Source organism: Leopardus geoffroyi, chromosome D1, assembly GCF_018350155.1.
Source record: "Leopardus geoffroyi isolate Oge1 chromosome D1, O.geoffroyi_Oge1_pat1.0, whole genome shotgun sequence".
NCBI lineage: Eukaryota > Metazoa > Chordata > Mammalia > Carnivora > Felidae > Leopardus > Leopardus geoffroyi.
The window spans coordinates 73168231-73183309 of NC_059329.1; the positions used below are offsets into that span (position 1 = coordinate 73168231).

A 15079-nucleotide genomic window follows, 5' to 3' on the forward strand; every position below is an offset into this window, starting at 1 on the left:
CCCAGCCCTGAGCTACAGGCAAGAGTCTTCTCCACATGGTCTTGGACGAGGTTTCTGGGAATTGGCCCCCAATGGTGAGTGGAGAGATAGCAGGCATCTCCAGGGCCACAAACCCAGTTCACCTCTTGTATTCCTTCACTGACATCCAAAGTCAGTATGTATACGAAGTCACTTTAAGGAAGAGCCTTGGCTAGAACCAGTCCATCGATTAGAAAGCTTAGCGTCAAAATTGGCCTAGCATGGTGCTTCATGCACAAGATGTCTCAATGAATGCTTGCTGATTTCAAATAAATTGAATTGATGTCAGGGAACTGATGGAAGAGATACAGTAGATCTGAAGTTGGGTTCAAAGGCAGGTTATTTTCCATTTTTAAAAATTTGAGGGTGGGCAGAAGCCTGATCGGGCACCACAATGGGGAAACACTGGGCAGCTGGAGGACCCAGCCTGGAAGAATAAAGACCACATAGGGCCTTTCTTCTCTCACCTTTGGGGGCAGAGGCAGCCATCAATGGAGTGGCCTGGTTTTAAAGGTAGAGGAAGCAGGGCTCTAAGGCTGCCTTTCCTGAGTAGAGAAGTGGCCACAGTGATGGGTATCTCCCAGCCTGGCTCCAGAAATGCAAATGACTGCCTGGAGACCAGAGGCACCTAGATGGACCTGGAGTCACACTGCCTCCTCAGGTGAAGGACTGATAACACCTATCTTCAGGAATCAGAGGAAGGAAGGAAGGAAGGAAGGAAGGAAGGAAGGAAGGAAGGAAGTTAGGAAGGAAGTTAGGAAGGAAGGAAGGAGGTGGGGCTTTCTGCTGCTGTCTAAGTGAGTAGCCCCAAAATGGAACCAAGAATCACAGGAACAGATTATTCTCAAGTGTCTGTAAGGTTCTCAAGCTCAGTATTTCTCTCCCCTCAGGGCCATTTCCTCCAAATGATCCGTAGCAAAATGCTTGCAAAAATGCCCAAGAGGCAGGGGGTGCTGAGGTGAGTTCTCTCATCACAGCCTGGCCGGAGGGGGGGGTTGGGGGGGGGGACAGGCAGGCTGAGTCCTGGTGGGGGAGGAAAAAGCCCCTGGGTAGGGCTCACAGCCCCACAGGTGAAGGCTCTCAGAAGAGATCAGAGTTCAGAAGGGATGAAGAGCCCTTGGGTCACCTGGAAAAAAAAGGCTCTTCTGTGTTGTTCTTGCAGGGTCTGCTTCAGCTGCTCCACATCACTCTCTAACTTCAGGTATTCATTCCAGGCATTTTCCATCTCCTGTGGGCCAAGAAAATGCTTCTGATTCTTAGTTATCCCCTGACCCCAAGATGGGCCCATGAGCACCTGTGCTCTTGACCACTGCTGACCCAGCCAGGGGAAGAGGAAAGGGGGGTCCCAGAGGGTCTCAGGCAGGCCTGGTACGAGAGAGACAGGGCTTGTCTTCTCATTCCTGCTCTGACCCAGGCCACCTGCACCGTTCCCTCTCCCACACTTGGAGATGCTTTGGTCCCCCACCCCGGCAGAAAGCACCTGCACCACACGAGATGGACAAATAAAAAAGGAGAAATTCTGACACGCTGGAATTAACTGTACACAGTTCAGGGGAAGGGCCTTGCAGGCTGCTCTGAGAAATGTGGTCCCCTTGGTGTTTCACTGTAGCCATACAGGAGTCACTATATCAAGACTCTTGTCCCCGGCCACCAACTCAACTACAGCTGTGAGATAGGAGAAGCAGCCCCCTGCCCAGCCCATCGTGGGAGGTTGGGTGGAGGAATGGGGGCGGGAGAGTGTCTGCCACCCTCCACACCCTCTACACACAGTGGACTCTCTGGAGATCTCCGCCCGGATGTGGACAAGGTCCTCCTGCAGCAACCTCTGCTGGTAAGCAATCTTCTCCAGGTGCTGGGGCTGGTCTCGGTACTGCTCCATCTGTCTGTGCAATACCTCCAGGACGGACTCTAGCTGGTCCTACATCGGGCAAGGGCCAAAGAGCAAGAGGAAAGCAGGACAGTCCCTGAAGGCCTCCCCATACCATGCTAGGAACTAAATAAATCTGCTGGATCTAAGGCTGAAGGACCTACTGCCCAGCTGTAGCCTGAGTCAGGGCCTCTGATTCCAGCTCTAACTCTGCCCACTGGGTGGCCTCCTAGGACAAGTCACCTAACAGCTCTGTGCCTCAGCTTCCTCATCTGTGAAGTGGGTATAAGATCATCCACTCTTTATGGGATAAACTATAAGGATACATCAAAGAGTAGATGGAAAATTCTCTTAAGTTTTATCAGCACATGTTATAAACCTTCAGCATCACAAATACAATGCCTTATTAAAGTGCAAAAAAAAAAAAATATCACACTAAGGGTCCAAGAAACCAAACACTGCAGCCCCTGGCCTGTTCCTCCTCCCTCATCTAGACTTGCTTCCTCCATAGCCCAGATCCTAGGAGGAAAGGAGCTCTAGAAAGTGATAGCCTCTGTCCTATTATAAGTATGGCCACTTTCTCCAAGGCAGTCCCCTTGCATGGAATTCAGGGGCCTGGGGTCATCACACACAAGCCAGTGGAGCCCTCCTCTCCCAGGCTAACCTCATGGTGCCTCTCAGGAGAGTTAAGTCAGAGCAGAATTAAGGTGGGGGAGGGGTAGGTGGCACTCGGAATAAGCAGTCTGAAGTCTCCCCAAAAGATTTCCTTCAGGTTTAGGCAGAAACCCTCCTGGAAGCACCCTTTAAACCCACACATTGTTCTAGATAAACAAGTACCTGTTCTGGCTAAATGAATACCTGTGACATGACAGTCCAATCTGTATCTGTGGAAAATACAGAATGACAAAACCCCCTGCCAGCCAGCCCAAGATTATGTGAAACTGATGCATACTTTGTTCTCCTTGAGGGCTCGGATCTTGTCTTCCAAGTCCTGGAGGATCCTGTCTTGTTCACAGAAGATGCTCAGTTTGACCTGTGAGCAAGAACAGGTGGGGAGAAGGCCTGGGATGATGAGAAAAGGGCACAACCTTGAAGTGTGATCAGAAGGTCTTTGGCCTTCCAATCCCTCCAAACCCCGCCTGAAGCTGCCCGCCCCCCCTGGGTCTAGGGGCAGCAGGCAGCCGGGGGGGTCAGCCTGTCACCCTGTTTACTCACGTCAATGTCACTCTCCGCGATCTTCACTGGCTTCAGACTTCGATCCTTGACAAGATCCCTGCCTGTCATCTGGGAGGTGAACAATTTGAAGCAGATTAACCTCAAGGTTCAGGATTAGACTTAGAGAAGGAGAGTTAGCCCCACAATGGACAAGTGTGGAAGTCTTTACAGGTAGGGTCATCGCATGAAAGGGGCAAAAACTCAGATGCTACCTCATTTGTATGCCTGTTTCATTTTAGGGAAAAACCAAAGCCTTTTTGTGATTCAAGAAGCACTTGTAAATTCCTCAAACTAAAGAAAAAATAGGCATCCAAGATATAGTCTCATTGACTGTGGAAGCTTAATTTGCCCAAAGTGAATCCAGTATGAATCCTGGAAGATTTAAAAGACACAGTTTAGCTATCGAAAATGTGACCCCCCAGCCAGGGCAGTGAGGTGAACCAGGAGGAACCAGTGAGCCCCTGGGGCACTGTCAAGCCTTAGTTTAAGGAAGCCTCTTAGCAGCTTACTTCCCCATGAGCAAGGTCAGCCTATCTCATCCTATACCATTTGGGAAGAGAATCTGGTCAAGGGATGAAGGAACCCGGATGGCTGGGGTTTTCAATTGATCCCTAAAGAACTGAGGCTAGGTCATACTTGTGTAAGTCACAAGTTACCCTGTCCTCTCAAGAAAGGAAACCAAGAAGCAGTAGACAAAAATCACCCAACCTTATGAGCCAGTGGGCATTCATAACATTGTCCATCCTTCCCTTGACCCCATGTGGGCACCATGCTGCCATCTCCCACTAACCCCTACAAAGCTAAACCCAACTCTTTAGCCCATGTTTTCACTACCCCCTAATCTCCTTCATGCCAAAAGCTGTATGGGGTGGGGGTGGGGGAACTTTTCCACAGATGCACCCCCCTGGCCAAGTCATGGTCAGGGAGACAGGTCAAATATGCCCCATGCAGCAAGGAAGACCATCTTGCTGAACTCCATTTTGCAGATATGACCAAGGAAACAGGGTGGAGTCAATCATAGCTGAGATAGGTGATGTGTATACTATGCAGAGGGTTCCGGTGTGGATGGATAGACAATTGCTGGAGAGATGGCCCTCACTTTCTCCCTACTCCATCTGAGAGGTCCACTAAGTTTGTGAGTGTAAATAAGAAGCAAAAATATATTGGCAAACATCCTCCTTAGAACTCAAGCCACTCATGTGCCCAACTGTCCTACACTCCTTCTTCTTATAATCATTGGCAAATGCGAAGGTCAAGGTCAAGGGACAATGCCATCTCTAGGCCTTGAGCTGAGGACTGAGTCTGGCTGCAGACACACCCCCATCCATTCCTATGCTCCTTTTGGTCACACAGTAGATGGCAGGGACAGATGTCTTATTTATCTTGGTCAAGTCAGCCCTGAACATAAAGCCTGGCACACTGGAAGGCACTGGGAAAATGCTTATTGCATTGCAGGTAGGTCAAAGGTAAAACACATGTGGGTCAGTGCTGCAGCATCCTGGAAAAAATAGAACTCCAGCCAAATTCTGCTCTTCAGACTGGCAGATTATGTGTACATACATGTATACACACAGTCACGGAACACATGGACTACTGCCACAATCCACAAACAAACTGCTGGCTCCTGCAAGGACAGAGGGGCAGGAAAGGTGGGGAGAATAAGGATAGGGAGGAGGAGGAGGGGTGGAATGAACCTGGTGAACCACGAACAGCTGGACCTTCCAGGCAGGACTTGGGCCAAACTCAGGGGAACCCAGCAGGTAAAGGTAGGGAGGTCACTCTGTGTCACAGTCCTCCATTAAAGCAGAGGACAATGAGCTGGTCTACTCTCCAAAGGGCTGACCCTTGGCTCACTTCCCAGGAAGAAATCATTTTCAAATTGAGATATGCTGTGGGGATTTTTCCTCCTAGCAAAACTCTTCCCCTGATTTCACTGAAGCTTTTAACAGATGATATCTTTTTGATACTGAAATAGCAAGGCAGAGAATCTAATTGAGCAATGCCTCATTTATCCAGCGCCATGAGGAATGACGTATTCGACACAAAAAAAAGCATTTTCAGAAAGCTGAACCTTTTAAACTTTTTGATGGAAAGGTTTCTAGAAGTAAATCCTACACTGCCTTCACAGAACTGAATATAAATTCAACCTTTTCGGGGATGAATCAGTCATTATAAAAATCAGTAATATGGAATTTCTTAGAAGTTAAGTGTATTAGGACCATTTGCCTCTGGATTAAATTCTTCTAAATTTCTGTGCTTTCATTTCCATTTTAGATTGACACATAATGTTTCTTTTCTCTCTCAGGACATTAGGTTACTCCCTCTTTTCTAAGAAGTAACTCTCTCTTGTCCCCTTTTAATGGCTGCGGTTAAGGTGCTGTGAGTTAGGAATTGAAATGACTGAGTCTGTTAGGACTGGAGACTCAACAGAGGGACAGTTGCTGCTTTTCCCTAACTCCCTCACCTCCAACTGGGTCTGGTGCCCCTCAGGGGAGGTCCTCCCACACCTGATGTCTCCCACAACTATGGGCCTTAGTACATTAGATGATGTGCTCTCTCTCCCCTCAAAAGATAGTAACCTGATGAGAGGTGGTTGTAGGGACTATGACATATTTTCTCTGTATCCTCAAAGTCCAGCCAGGGCCCACCACATTGAGGATATTTGGGAAGTGTTTGCCTGATGAACCTGTGACCGTATCAAAATCATGTGAGTTGGCTCCTACTCCTATAGGCTTTAGACCGTGGGCTTCATGAAAGTACTTACACAGCTCAAAGGCCCTTTAAACTTCTGAATTTAGCTTTGTTCTGGAGTCAAGGCTGCTATGAAATATCTACAAGTAGTATATTACATGTAATTTTCCTTTTAAAACTGTGTTTTGTGATAGCAATGTTTAAATCCATTTGAAATATCAACTATGTGTCTCCAGCATTTCTGTCACCAGAAAAAAGAGAAATTCAGTGGGCACTCATCCATTTGAAAGAGTCTGTGCACCAGAAAGGAACTGAAGGCCACTCAGGCATTTTACCTCCCTTCCACCACATCTCGACACACCTTTTTTCAGGGCTCGGGATGACTGCACATAGCACCTGCCTCCCAACCTGTAGCCTCCCTTGGAATGCTACAAAAGTTGGCTACATTTCAGGCACTACTTCTGCATCAGTCAAAGGGGGAACTTGGGAAAGGGGGTGGCCCATTTTGTTCTAGTCCAGCTCTAGACTGTTTTCAATATCAACACCCTGCCCTGAAGAAGAGCCAGCCTAATCCCAAGGCCATGGTAGAATCTCAGGATATGCCAGAGGCTCCAAGGTGACCAGGAACTGCTAACTCCTTCCTAAGAACTCATGCTTGACTCCATAGACCACACTGGTCTCTGTCTAGGTCAGTCCTCGCCATGGAGGCAGAGAGAGAATGGGAACACAACACAAGCTGGTGGCAAGCCAGGCAAGCCCCTCCCACCCCCGCGGCAGCACAAAAGATGGGAATCACAGAACACCGCATGTGAGAGGTTCAGCTTGGTGCACCAGCCAAAATGCTGAAGGGAGCTTCAACAGGAGAAAAAAATAAACTGAGATGACTTGCAGGAAGCCTGGGGGCGGTCAGGAGAGCCCCTGGTTAAGCAAGTGATGAAGTCGGCACTGAGCCAAAAGCAATGGAATGGCCCCGCTTGGAGACACAGATCAGATCGTCTTACGCTTCTCCTGGGCCGACAGCCCCGTGCTGACTTCTTCAGCACTTTGTAAAGCACGTTGATCAAAGGTTCATTATTTTTTATCTGTTCCAAACAAAAAGGCAAATATAACAAAACGTAACAGGTGAGACATCAAAAGACACTTGAAGGAGCCAGAATTTGGGGAATCGGTAAGGGGAAACTTTAAGGAGGACGCGTGCTGTGCAGTTCAAATGACTGAGTCTCAGTCTGGCTGTGCTGCTTCCCAGCTGCTGAGCCTTTCCAGATTTCAGATCCCTCACCTATAAAATGGGGGAAAATAAGTTCTGCCTGAAGGATCTTAGTGCAGGCTAGTCTACATGAGAGGGCCAATGTCGGTGCCCATTTCCTTCCTGTTTCTCCTGCAGAAGACAAGAAGGGACTTTGCTTCTTCCTTCGTCCTCCCTCACCTTACATTGCAAGACATCAAATCACTAGGGTGGTGCCATGCGTTAGTCTCATCCCTGCCCCACATTTTCCACCTTCAGTGCCCCAGACCCTCATCTCCACACCTATGTTCATCTAAATAATGATGTCTTACCAACGATCCCAAATGCTTAGAGCTCCTTTGAGGGAACACTGTCCTTACCCACCAAAACAGTGGATCTCAACCCTGGGTGAACACTGGAATCACCCAAGTGGCTTTAAAAAAACTGATACCCGAGTCCTACTCCAAGAGACTCAGATATAATTCGTTGGAGTGGGTCCTTAAAAGGCCCCCTGGGTGATACTGATGTGCAAGCCAAGACTGGGAACCACTACTGTAAAAAGTGGTTCTCAAACTTCAGCATGCTTCAGAATCACCTGGAGGGGGCTTGTTAATACAGCTGACCCTTGAACTATGGGTTTAAACTATGAAGGCCCACTTATACATGGATTTTTGTTTTTCAACAAAAACAGTATAGCCCTATAAATTTTCTCTTTTCTATGATTTTCTTAACATTTTCTTTTCTCAAGCTTCCTTGATTATAAGAATACAGTAGGTAATACATATATCATACAAAATATGTGTTAATCGATTGTTTATATTAAAGTAGACTATTAATAGTTGAGTTTTGGGGAGTTAAGTTTTACCTGGATTTTCAACTGCATAGGAGTTGATGCCCCTAACTCCCACACTGTTGAAGGGTCAACTGTATACAGATTTGCTGGGCCCTGTGTTCAGAGGTTCTCACTGAGCAGGTCTGGGGTGAGATCCAAGATTTCGCCTTTCTAACAAATTCCCAGGTATTACTGATGCTGTTGGTCTGGAATTACATGTTCAGAACCACTGCTTTGAAATAATGTTTCTCAACCCTGGCCAATAATGTTTCTCAACCATATGGGCCATATATTAGAAACACCTACAGAGTTGTTTATTTGTTTTTAAAGAATGATACCGGAGTATTACCAATTAGATCAGAATCTCTAAGGGGTAGGATCAAAGCACTGATACTCATTTTAAAAGCTCTCCTGGTTATTCTAGTTCATGGCCAGGATTAATAATCTCTGCTCCAGAACAACAGACTTCAAACTTCTTTGTGCACAAGAATCATCCCAGAGCTTGATTTAAAAAATGCAGAATTCTGGGCACCATTTCCAGAAGTTCTAATTCAACAGAACCCCCAAGATCTGTACTTCAAAAAAAAAAAAATCAAGCTCCTAGGTGATCCTGAGGTAGGTGGTATCTAGACCACAACTTAAGAAACTTTGCTCTAGAAGCTAACTTAGGAAATAAACCCTTAACAGAGAAGCCCTGATCTCAAGCTCAGTCAGGAAGAGTCTGGAGGCCAACTGCCCGGAGCCACTGATGACACATCCCTCAACCAGGAACAACAAACAGTCTCTGTGGGGTTGACTGCAACCTGCTCTACCTACAACGACACCACCTGACCAGCAGCAGATACCCTCCCTTCCACCTCCCCTTCCCAGGTGTGCTTCACAGCTGCATAAAAACAATCTAAGCTGTCAATAACAGTGACCACCATACCTGCTTCTTCAGACCTAGCAAGGGTATAGGGTGCTGAAAAACAGAACTATGATGCCAGAAATACAATTCAGTGAATACAACTTTAGGGTGGGCAAAGTACATGGTACACAGAAGAAAGAAGGCAGGTGTAAAGTTAGACACTGGGTTCAAATTCCACACACATTACTGTGGAAGTGACTTCTCTTGATACTTGGGTTCTTGGTTAGTAATGTGGGCGGGGGTAATAATTCCTATCTCTCAAGGCTGCTTAGAGGATTAAGTGAGATAATGAACATGTGCCCAAACACTGCCAGGCAGGAACAGATGCTTAATCAAGGTGGAGTCCTTTCCACCCTGGCACCACCAAGTAAAATGCCAGAAGAGTAAACATTTTCCAAAAAGAGCATTGATACAGAGCATCTTCTAAAAGACTAGAATACACCCTTGTTTGAGCACTTGGTACAACAGCAGAAATGCTCATTTTAGGGAGAAAAAGTTCCACAACATGTGGGGAAGCAAATACTGATTCTGAAAGCTGAGCATCAGCTGATTGGTGATGGCAGGAGCTTTGGATCCTTAAGCCTGTGGCCTTTGGAACAGGGCCATGGGGGAGCCTAGGACAACCATGTGGGGATAGGGAGGCTGTTTTTCTCGAGATGGGCTCACCTCCTTCCTCTCCCCGCAAGGACCTCTCACAAGCAGCTGGTCACAGTGGGGCTGTGCTCATTGCTGTCCCCACACCCAGGCTGGGCTACAGGGCCCATTCAACTCTGCCCATAAAGGTCCTTATCTCAGGGACCCCAGCTGAGCTCAGCATCAGCTCATTTTGTCTAGTATGTCTCAATCTCAAGAGCCAATGGGACTTAGGGTTTTCCTGATATAATCACGCATCCCTCTTGTCCCGCAGTGTTCATCTAGCTTCAGTTGCACCCTAGAGACGGAGGGGGGAGTGTTTCACCACAACTTGAGCAGACCCTTTTAGAAATCCCTCTACTTGTAGCTGCTATCCACCTCTCTCTCTCTTTTTTAATTGAAGTACAGTTGATTTGTCTTAATTCCTAGCCTTCTGTGTCTTACAGCCACAGAAGACACATGGTAATGTTTTAGAGCTTTGTAGACTGTCTCTATGTCTCCTGAATTACCCAGAACTCTTTCCACCACTCCGCACTGCAGCTGTGCTAACTGCTGCTGTGTTTCTTATTTCTTCCTAGCAAGACTTCCCGTTAGGGAACCCCTCCCTCATTCCACAGGGAGTCTTAGGTTTGCAACTGGCCACCCATGGGGACATTAAGCTGGAAGGAAGTGAACCTGGGTTTGCAGGTAGCCACCTTCCCTGGCCATATGGAAGCAGCCCACACACCAGGGAAAGTAGAACAGTGATGATGTGGCCTGAGCCCCTGGGATATAGCCCTTGGCTAAAAGAACCGGTATATTCCCTTTTTGGCTTATTCGCAGGTTGATTTGGGTTTCAGACGCCTGCAAACAAAAGAATCCTACCTAATACACTCCTCAGCCATGGTTCTATAGGCCCTCAACACCTCTGCTTTGCTTCCAGCACTTTCCTCGTCCGGATCCTGAAATGAGGGAACCCTATACCCCAGCTGGGTTTGAGCAGAGCAGAGCAGGCCCACTGCCTCCCTGATGGGAGTACCCTGTACCTTTCTGGCAGCTATGCCAGATAGACAACTCACACACAGCACAAACCCCAGCACCTCCCTGCTGCAAGTGCAGCTCATCTGGGGTGAAAGTTCTCTGAGAGGAACTTAGCAACTGGAGTAACAACTATAAGACTGGAGAACTCTGGTATCAACACAGCTGTTTTCTATCACATGACAACTTCCAGAAAGACTAATGTTCTGGGCATAGGCAGCGCCTAGCTAGTGAAACACCCCAAGGATACATCTTGCCTCTATCACATCAAATACATTTCTTGGGAAAATGACCCCAGCTCAGTTCCATCAGAAACTGAATGCCTTTGGGTCCACAGTGATAGAAGCAGCATTTTAAGAGAGGCTAGGAGGCAAGGTGATAAAGAGCACAAGTTTCAGATTCCGAGCTATACCTAAATACCAACTCCTCAGGAACTACTTATGTGGCCTTGGGAAAGTCATTTTCTTCTCTGAGCCTCAGTCAGTGAAAAAAAGATAAGAACCACCTTCCTTCCAGGGCCACTCTGGGAGTTACATAAGTTAACAGAAGTAAAACACAGTGACTGTCATACATGGTACCCTCTATTGTTATTAAACTTCTGTTTGGAGTCAGGACATCCAAGGACTCCTGGCTCTGCTCTGCCACCCTGTGCCTCAGCTTCTCTCTTTAAATCCCTTTTAACTCCAATTCTATGATCTTGAAATAAAATCGACCTGAACTGAATCTTCCCTCCAGGACCAACTGTGAGTTTCTGCTATCCAGTACAAACAGGAATCAGGACACAGGTATTTCCTATTCCTTCAGCTCAGGCACGTTAAGCTCTCTCTTGCACTGTGCACCAAGAACTCTGAGGAACGCTTCGGGGTCCACCCATGCAAGGTACATTGTGAATACTCCACAGATACTTCTGGCTGACTGCCTGGCCCCCAGGAAGGGGCGAGAAGAGCCAAGCAGATGGCATGGTGACTGGCTATCTGGGAGGCCAGGGAATGGAGACGAGGTGGTACACAGAGCAGGTGAAGGTGGGTGGACCTCTCTCCAGGTCAGGTGGGGGTGGTGGGCATGGTGGAAGGACCCTGCCCAGGATCAGGGCACAGCAGGATAGGCTGGACTGCACATTGAGCATCCTGAGGCACTACAACCATACTTAAAATACTCGCTCATGCTCTGTGTGACCTGACACATAAGCTAGAAAATGTCCTGGTTTTGAGAGAACCCTTTTGGTTTTACTCATGTCAGAAAGCCAAGTCTGCCTCTTGTTCACTGCACCTTCCTGTGTGAAGAATTAGGAACATGGACAGTCTGCCTCCTCCAGCCCTAGCCACACCACCCTCACCCTGGCTCTCCTTGACTCCCACTGTTCCCGTCCCTTTAATTTCAACCAACTCAAACCCTCTGGCTCTTCAAGGCTACACACACACGCCACCTCCTCCAGAAGCCTTCCCAGAATCGCAGCCCACAGTGATCTTCACTACCTCAACTCTGAGCACTAGGCCAGACAGATCTTTGTAAGTTCATTGTAAACAAGCCTGTGTTATTTTGGGAGACTTTCCTTTTCTAACCCAGATCATTTGGGAGATTCTCAGGGCCAGAGAGTTTCAATTTTTCTTTTGCATCTCCCTTAGGCTTCTCCAGAGCTGATTACACAGCACATACTCCACAGATACAAAAGTTATTCCTAAACAAAGGCTCTGATCTTGTCTCAGTGTAGGGAGGTCCGCCATCGGCTGCCGCGGGGCATAGTGTTCACACTCTTGCTTCTCCAAGGCTGATGACAAACCCCATGTTAAAAATATCTCAAGCCAGGTACACAGGGGTGCTGGGGGGTGGGGCCTGCCCAGTGGCAGTCGCCTGGGTGTCCTCCTCCAGGCCCTCCCACTCTCTCACACCCACAGTTAATTAAAGGTCACATTCCTTGAGTCTATTTCATGGTTTAGGCATAAGAAGTGCTTTTCACAGTGGGAGCTTTCAGAGAGCTGTGGGAATGACACAATAGCAGCTCTCTTTCACGCAGAATGCCTCTCACACTTGTACACCAGCTTTCTTGGTTCTCTGCGCTATGAAGGCTAATTTAGAGCCTGAAGCTTCATCACCTACAGGGAGGGGCCCAGCGCTCATCTCCTGAATGTGGATGGGAGACTATCCATATGGGAGACCATGTAGGCCTCAGAGCTGCACAATTCCAGGTGGAACCCACTCCCTTAGCAACAAAACCAAAAAAACCAAAAACAAACAAACAAAAAAAAAAACAACCTACCAAACTACTCACAGCTGATGACACACATCAGTGGCACCCTATGAACCAAACCCAATTCCACTCACACTGGAGGCTCTGAGGAAGCAACCAGTTATTATCTAAAAGCACTTTTGGGTCCTTACCAAGGATAGGAAGAGATCAAGATCTTATGCCCTCATCCCATAAGCCAGAAATCTTACGGCAGAATTATCAAGGAACTGCACCCAGGGTTTGAGGCAATAAGAAATAAAACTCTTCTCATTCAGACAAGAGACGTCTTCATTTGGGATCCAGATTTGATAAGACCCGCACAGCCTTGGCCTTTGAGCTTGGCTTCAATGAGGCTGACACGCTCAGAAAGGTGCATGTCCAAGGGAGGCATGCCTCACGTCCAAGGGAGGCATGCACATGCGGTGCATGTCCTCACGTCGTCACTCACCTTTAGGTCCAGGTACTCCAGGTCTTTCTTCAGCTGGAGGTAGGTGTCGTCAGCCTTCAATGGAAGCACACAGAGAAAAAAGCCAGTTATGAACACCAAGGGTTTCTAAAACTCAGGGCTTCATGTGTGAACCATTTACACTGCACAGATTCAGGGTCAAAGAACTACAGCAGGCCAACACATCCGGGGCCACAAAGGAAGCACAAATATCTCAGTGTAGCTCAAAGCCCTCTTTCAGCATGGTGGACCTTGCAGGTCACTGTGGAGAAAGCCAGCTGGTCTATCAGTTAGCTGAGGGACAGTTCGGGGGGAAGAGGGAGACAGCACACACACCACTAAGACAGCAGTGCAGCTGAGGCCAGTGGTGAGCTCCTGAGACAAAACTAGACAGTCTAGCTAGAAGAGCATGCAATATCTGAGTTAGGGTCCCATGAATCACCAATGCTCCAATCCTTGTCATCAAAAATGACCCTCTCATTAGTGCAGCTAAATGCCTAGAAGGGCAGGGAGAGGATGTGGGGACACAGGTAGGTCCTGACTGACATGACCTTGGGTTCCATGATGTTAAGCACCAGCAGCTGCTGGAAGTTTTGGCTCCCTTTGCTCAGCATGGGGCCATGTCAGGAGTTGAGGAAGTTCCAGGGTCACACCTGGCTGCTTGCATTGTCTCTGACAATCTGTTGAGTTCTTCGGTGTAATTACCAGGAACAGTGAGAATAAGCAAAAGACTCTGATTTTCGAGAACTTGTGTTTCCCATGTAACAGATCACAGAAGCTGTTAGGCAGAGGGGCTGTAAAGGCTTAAGAAAAATGGCTTGAGTACCACTTTCTCAGCAGGATAAGAGGCCTCCCAGCAAACCAAGGCAAGTCAGGGCTGGGGGAGGGCCCTGTTTACATCTCTGATGTAACACAAGTAAGCAATGTGAGATGTTCAGGCTGTGCTTTTAAGCATGAGAAGACCTGAAGTACCATTGTCAGGGACACTAAGTGACTTCCAAGATGCTATTTCTATCCCTAAACTGTCCCCTTACCCATCCCTACTTCCCCTTCAGCCCAGTCCCTATACACTTTGAACAGCAGTAAGAGGACTGAATATTATTTAAAATCACCCAAATTCACAACTTAGGGGTCTTGCCTGTGTTCCCTTACATTCATTTTTCCAAGTACGTGTCCTGAGTCCCTCAGGTTTCACTAAAACAGGACAGTTAAGGAAGGTGACAATCCTGTCACTTCCCTCATCTGTCCTCTACTTTTCTGTAGCCCAGAGGGACCAGCCTCGTGTGAACATCTTCTTTAAGTTGCTCAAGATGCCTGGGAGAGCAATTCTCTGGTCCCCCCTTTAGAAGCTTGCCTGCAAACCTCCATGTCCTGGAAGGTTTATAACACTATGCCAGATAGGACCTGAGTTTTGGCTCCAGCCTGCAGGCCTCTGGCTGAGGGATCCCAGGCAAGTCATTTTCCCTTCTAGATCGAGTGCCTCGTATGTGGTAGTAACTCCTGTCCTGCCTAACCTCTCCCAACTTACTGTGAGGTTCACTAGGATAAGAGATGTGAGGATGCTTTATCAGTCGTCAGGGCACTGCCAGGATGAGAGAAGACACTCTGCCTTTTCCCCTCCAGGTTGACACCAACGAAGCACACCTTTCAGCATCCCAAGGAGTGCCCAAGGTGGCAACAAGAATGACAGTCAGCACAGCTCTTTGGACATGACCAGCACACCAGCCTGGCATTAACTACTCAGAGCCAGAGGAGCCACAGTTCGGGTCCTTCACACCACATGCAGTCTCCTCCCCAGCACCAGAGGTGTGGGCCCCACCACCACTGCACAGTGTGTGCCAGTAGCATCCAGAAGCAAACAGGCAGGGAGCAAGGGAAAGAGCCAGACAGCAAATACAGACTAGAGTGTGGGCACGAAACAACACGAGCCAGCATGTCACTCCCTTGCCCCCAGGGGGGCCCCGGCCCTGAGAGAGCCCACCGGCGCTGACCTGGCAGGTGG

General features: G+C 48.0%; 1 protein-coding gene across 15 annotated transcripts in view; it reads right to left on the minus strand.

The window, feature by feature from the left end:
* PLEKHA7 (pleckstrin homology domain containing A7) overlaps positions 1-15079 on the minus strand; it is a 221099-nt gene that overhangs the window by 22641 nt on the left and 183379 nt on the right. For 13 of the 15 annotated variants that reach the window (XR_006714108.1, XM_045484643.1, XM_045484651.1 and 10 more), the window contains 6 exons: positions 13081-13134; positions 6793-6873; positions 3101-3169; positions 2838-2918; positions 1787-1936; positions 1145-1246 (listed from right to left, as the gene is read on the minus strand). Coding sequence is in view for 14 of the 15 variants with exons in the window: in XM_045484643.1 (XP_045340599.1) it covers positions 1145-1246; positions 1787-1936; positions 2838-2918; positions 3101-3169; positions 6793-6873; positions 13081-13134 (537 nt within the window). In the remaining variant the exon portion in view is untranslated. The remainder of the gene's footprint in view (positions 1-1144; positions 1247-1786; positions 1937-2837; positions 2919-3100; positions 3170-6792; positions 6874-13080; positions 13135-15079) is intronic. The other 2 variants (XM_045484647.1, XM_045484645.1) reach the window with 1 other exon arrangement.